This window comes from Nannobrachium achirus (assembly GCF_963921795.1).
Source record: "Nannobrachium achirus genome assembly, chromosome: 10".
Classification (NCBI taxonomy): domain Eukaryota; kingdom Metazoa; phylum Chordata; class Actinopteri; order Myctophiformes; family Myctophidae; genus Nannobrachium; species Nannobrachium achirus.
This window is the reverse complement of record NC_137819.1, coordinates 38,534,617-38,540,616: the sequence shown is the minus strand read 5'-3', so window position 1 is coordinate 38,540,616 and position 6,000 is coordinate 38,534,617. Positions and strand designations below refer to the sequence as shown.

The window sequence follows — 6,000 nt, the reverse complement described above, 5'->3', positions numbered from 1 at the left end:
AAGAGGCAACACAACAAAAGCATCTGCCAGGCCAAGGGAGACAGATGGGCTTGGTCCAATGTTTTTCTAATCTTGGTTGTCATCCAGCGAGTTTCATCAGGGTCTAACTAAACTGTTATTATAAAGAAAGGATGGTTAAATGGTTCCTGTTGTGTAGTTGAAGCTGGGCATTGCTAATAGACTCATTTGTTGAAGTGGGCAATCTTTATTACATAGTGGTGAGGGCATATGGTATGGAAATGATTTTAGGAACACCCAGACTATGTACAGTAGGCCTACGCCTACACACTGACATAGGCATACAAGTGGCACCCAAAGCAGTGCCGTTTTGGACATGGCATTATTGGGTAACTGACTGCTCTCTTTGCATTGTGACAGTAAGTAAACAGATCACAGAGATTCAGGCCCACGCAGCCAGCCCACGCAGCCAGCATTAAACATATAGGATTTAGGTGGGTTTCTGGGAAATGAGATTTAATCCTGATAAGAGGATCAGATCATATCCTGCTATATTACCTACGCAGTAAGTACACTAGTATTGTGCAAGTGTAGAATTGGATGGATGGATTAGTTCAAGAAAGTTGGGTTACTGTAAATCATCCAAGTTGTTCCCAGTAGTAGCCTACCGGTACATCTCTCTACTCTACCTCTCAGTGAATGGACCTTGCTTCACACAGTGAAACGCTGACAGCAGTGTTGGAGCGTCACCCCGACCCCAAGCATTGTACCAGAGAGCACAGCTGTCAGCCTGTCACTATTAGTCCATCCCCACTTCAGCCAGCGGCGCAAGGCAAACAGAGCAGAGCAGAGGAGAGAGAGAGGAGCCAACGGTGACAGGCAGATTGAGCAAGAGAGAGAGAGTTGACCCCACTGCATTGAGAGAGAGAGTTAGAGAGAGCAAGGGGAGAGAGAGAGAGAGAGAGAGAGAGAGAGAGAGAGAGAGAGAGAGATGCCCCCACTGCATTGAGAGAGGGAGAGAGAGGAGAGACAGTCAGAGAGAGAGTTGATCCCCCTGCATAGTAGAGAGAGAGAGAGAAAGGGAGAAAGGAGAGACAGAGAGAGTGTTTTGACCCCCCCACCCGCAGAGAGAGAGAGAGAGAGAGAGAGAGAGAGAGAGAGAGAGAGAGAGAGTTGACCCCCTAGCTCTGCGTCCTTGCCATTGATTCGGACAGACAGCGTCTCTGCTGACTTATTACCGGGAATGCAAAAAGCGGATCATACTGCATAATTTGGAACATCATGCTTCTGGGAATTTTGGTACGGTAAGACTGTAGACCGCTTGTGTTAATAATTTAATTTGGGGTATCGTTTCCCCCCCCCCCCCATGCATTTAATTGTGTTTTCACGGCAACTAGTTGCTGCCTGCTCCTCGATCCTGGTGGGGATATTGCAGTCTTGCAGAATTGATGCGGCCGGCCATTATTATCGACCTGCGAACTGCACTTCTATATATATTATGAGAAGAAGTCACGACTATGAATAGTTGAAAGACTACAAAGCATACTAGTGACATTACATAAGTGGGTTTTATTGAAGTATTATCAGGACGTCTGTTTAGCTCTGGTCCATATAGCGTCAGAAAGAGTTCTCCTTAACGCTATGAGGATGAGCCCTTGCGCCGCAGGAAAGGCTGCGCATCCTCTCGTCTGTAGTACAAAATAAAAAATACAGTTTCGCTACTCACCAAAACAAAGGCGTCTCTAGCGAGTTGAAAGCCTACTGTCCTTAGTGGGAACACTCTGAGCCCCCCACTTCACGTCTAAAATACACCTTTTTGACAGAAAAGGAAATATTTCACCGGAAGGCAAAATCTGGTCTATGGAAATGTATACTGGCAAGATCTGTAGAGGGCGGTGTTGAGTAGCTAAAACTTCAGGTGACATATTTTCTTTTCTGGACAAAAAGTGTATTTTAGACATGAGGTGGGGGGCTCCGAGTGTTGCCACCAAGGAAAGTAAGCATTCAAAATGTTAGAACCGTCTTAGTTTTGGTTAGTAGGGAAAGGGTATTTTGTATTTTTACTACAGACGATAGGCTGAGCAGCCTGATCTACCGCGGCTGTGAGCGCAAGGTCTCATCGGTGACACAAAACGTCTGTTAATTGCTCTGTCATGTTGTTTCTAGGCTTTGTGCTTCTGTTGACAACGTCAGCCGGTAGATAGCCTACTGTATGATGATGAATGATGAATTGCCACTTCTGTCAACAGTGACAGATTGTTTACATGAAAGGGTGTAGGTAAACAAAGCCTTACTAAGTGTTGTTGTTAATGGGTTACCCCCTGTCCTCCCTTTTACAAACTGCTCTCTCTGCCATTGACGGCCATATGCCTCTTAATTATTTTGGCAATGACTGATGATGATTAATTGCCACTCCTGTCAACAGTGACAGATTGTTAACATGAAGGGGTGTAGGTAAACAAAGCTTTACAGTTAATGGTTACCCCCTGTTCCCCCTTTCACAAATGCTCTCTCTCTCTCTCTCTCTCTCTCTCTCTCTCTCTCTCTCTCTCTCTCTCTCTCTCTCTCCAATTTGTTGTATAAATAGTTTGATGGACTTCCCTGGTGTGTCCCTGAGCCCCATATCACTTTTGTGAGGTTATTATTACCTGGAGTTGTTGAAGTACCAGATATATACAGCAGTTTTAGAATCAAATTTAATTATTGTATGGGTTCAAGTCCAATCACTATATGGGTTAGGTTAGTGTCCCATTTGTTGTAGCCTAGTAAAACCAGCTTTCTGTTTATTTATTTACAATAAATGCTGTATGCAAAGCACTTTGAATTGCCTTTTTATGCATGAAATATGGTAGACCAATGCATTTTCCTTGCATTGTGATACCTTTAATCCCTGTCGCCTACGGATAGCCCTAGCATGAGAGCATGTTGTCAAGTCTTTCTTCCCCTGAGCTGAGTCAGGCTGATAAAAACAAGCTTACATACAGTATTCTCATTTTGGTGGGTTATTTCACTTATTTAACAATAGGCAGTTTTTCAGTGCAACAATCAGTGTGCCGCAGGGTTTCGCTCAAGGACACTTGGACAGAATGCATGATGTGGAATATGGTCCCATGCAGCACACTAGGCCTCCATACTGTAGCATTTTAATCTAGGCTTTTAGCCCTGAATCATAGTTTGAGAAAGCTCTTTTTGCAATGCACGCAATAGCTAAATGTTTGCCGGCCTGTTAACCTTGAGTGACTGTCTTTGTTGTTATCAAGGTCTATGCTTTGTGTGTCTATTTTGAATCCTATTGATGCTGTAGAAACCTAAACCAGTGGTCTTCAACAGGGGGTCTGAGTTACTATAGGGTCCTCCAAATCTTCTAGTCCTTTTTATATTAACAACTTGATTCACTTGAACCCTAGTGTCCATATTCTGAGAACTGTAGCCTCTCACGCTGCGAGACGTTGTGAGCTTGTAGATCAGCTATTTTCAGCAAAGAGGTTTGATGTAGAGGGGAAAAAGGGCAGACTAAGTACAGAGTAGAAGGTCAGGTTTATTAGGTAATGTTGCCTCAAGTGGCACCTCAATCTGAAAACACAAATTGACTTGAATCCAAAATACACTGATGATTTTTCTGTCAAACGATGAAACTATGGAATCTATGAAAAGGTTGTGGGGGTCCCTGCTTCATCTCTCTCTCAACTAAGGGGTCCTTGCCCTGAAAACGTTGAAGACCCCTGCTTTAGGCACTTGGGTGGCGCAGTAATAAAGTGCCTGCCCTGCACCACAGAGACTGTGGGTTCAGAACCTCTGTGGTGCATCCTGCTTTGTCGAGCGTCTATATGCAAACACAATTGGCCTGTGTTTTGGGGAGGAAAGCTGGGCGGGGAGGGCGATATTTATCCTACGGGCTGAGGCGGCACCTGTCAGCGGGGAGTGGTGGGTGGGCTCCTCACTGGCAAGTATGTTAGTAGGATACAACAGTAGTGAGAAAGGAATCCATCTGCATAAATTGGGGAGATAAAGGGGGTAAAAAGCAAAAAAAAATAAAACAAAAGGGGGAAAAAATCTATAAATTTTCTTGCCATTTCCATTACGCTCCAGTCAAAGTCCTGACTCTCAGTGCACTGATAATATTATCATAATAACAACTGGGCTTCCATTGATAGCACTGACATGATTCCACCAATCACAAAATGAAACCGTATAACTGACTCTTGAGAAACGTAATAAAACAACAAAAATCCTTTTTTGTCTTCGAGGGCTATGACGATGATAATAAGTATGGGCGGCTGTAGCTCAGGAGGTAGAGAAGGTTGGCCAATGATCCATGGTTCAAATCCAGGCTCCTCCTGTCTACATGTCGAAGTGTCCTTGGGCAAGACACTGAACCCCAAGTTGCTCCCGGTGAGCAGGTTGTTGCCTTGCATGATTTCCACCGCCACTGGTGTATGAATGTGTGTGTGAATGGGTAAATGTAATGCACATTGTAAAGCACTTTGGATAAAAGTGCTATATAAATGAACCATTTATTCTATATTATGTTAAGTTGTACAGTAGTTGTCAGATGCTGTAGAATTCTCAATAACTGGCAAAAAGAGGGGAAGAGATTGTGAAGACTAGGTCTTGATCATAGGTTAGGATTCATCCCCCCTTCAGACCTGTGTGCAAGTAGGACTCTCAAGTGTTCTGCTACAGTAGTCAAATCATCAATGTCTTTCTCCCTCTGGGGTGCATGAATGCACTCAGCTCAAGTTCAATGGTAATCCATCTATTAGATTTTGGATTTGTGTAAGAAGGGAAATTTGTGCACAGCAAATTCCAGGCCAATCCAGCAGGTAGTTTTAAAGATGTCTTGCTTGCTTGATATAATGTTGAATATGACATGGAAATTCCTTGTTTGCGAGATCTGTGGCCATTGCTGTAACATTTTTGGATGTCAGATGGAGTGAACGGAGATGACACAACTCTTCCTATCTCCATCTGGAATATAAGAGCTATACTTACTGTACCAGCAGGCTAAATAAAATGTCCATTAATACTGTGTCGTCCTCAGGTAGTGGTGGTGTTGACCTGCCTGTTAGGTAGTGACGTCAGCAGAGCATATGTCTTCCAAGCTAGCCGACCTGGAGAAGGAGAAATTCCGCCGCCACCCAAGAGTAAGACAAGACATGGATGTCGATTACTGCTTTATGAATGTATGGTTTCATTTAACTGAATTTGCTAGAGCTCCTTATTTCAAAAGATTGTTGTCACTATCACCTAATTTCCTGGTATCTTTTCTTTTACAAGCCCTTGCCTTGCTTCATACCAAATGTTCTTTATTGTGCAACAGACGTGTGTCCAAAAAAGACTATGAAAGGAAAGATTGTAAAGGCCTGCCCATACTTTCTCCAAAACAAAACCTAAAGTCGGAGAGTTCCGACATCCCGACGTGCAGCTTTCCGAACTCTAATTCGGCGTAATGGTTTTCAGAAGTTCAGAGTGACGTCATTTAGTAGTTGAACGGGTTTCAGATAGAGTATGGACAGGCCTTAACATTTTGATCTACTGTCTCACCTTTCCACTATGTGTTAGACACACCATCAGTGCACAGAAATAATGTATTCCTCCCTGTTGTCGGATCCAATTAGTCTTCCTTTCATAACTAGGCTAGTAATTAATGAATTACTACGTTAAGACTGTCAGCCCAAATCAGATTTTTTTGCCTGTCCACATTGGAATCAGATTAAAGGACAACTTTGTTTTTTTACAACAAGGGTTCATATTTTAGATTGTAATTAAAGAATATAAAAGATTAGTGTTAAAACTATTTCATTTACTTCTTTCTATTGTTTTAGAGATTCTTATTTAGGTGGTTGGGGGCATGCGTACAAGTGACTAAATATGTCATTTTACACAGAATAAGCCCATTCCCAAGATACAACGCAACCTTTCATGGTTGGATGTGACTTATGGGGGCTAGTAGTGTTACTGTAAATAGCAATAAAAAAGAAACTGCTGGCTTTTTGTGTTAAAAAGACATATTTAGCCACTTGTACGCATGCCCCCATGCGT

At 42.9% G+C, this 6,000-nt stretch overlaps 1 protein-coding gene across 1 annotated transcript in view; it reads left to right on the top strand.

The window, feature by feature from the left end:
* The first annotated feature begins 849 nt into the window (after positions 1-849).
* enpp2l (ectonucleotide pyrophosphatase/phosphodiesterase 2-like) overlaps positions 850-6,000 on the top strand; it is a 43,680-nt gene continuing 38,529 nt past the window's right edge. The window contains exons 1-2 of the mRNA XM_080734453.1: positions 850-1,257; positions 5,000-5,102. Of these exons, the coding sequence (XP_080590579.1) occupies positions 1,240-1,257; positions 5,000-5,102 (121 nt within the window). The 5' untranslated portion in view covers positions 850-1,239. The remainder of the gene's footprint in view (positions 1,258-4,999; positions 5,103-6,000) is intronic.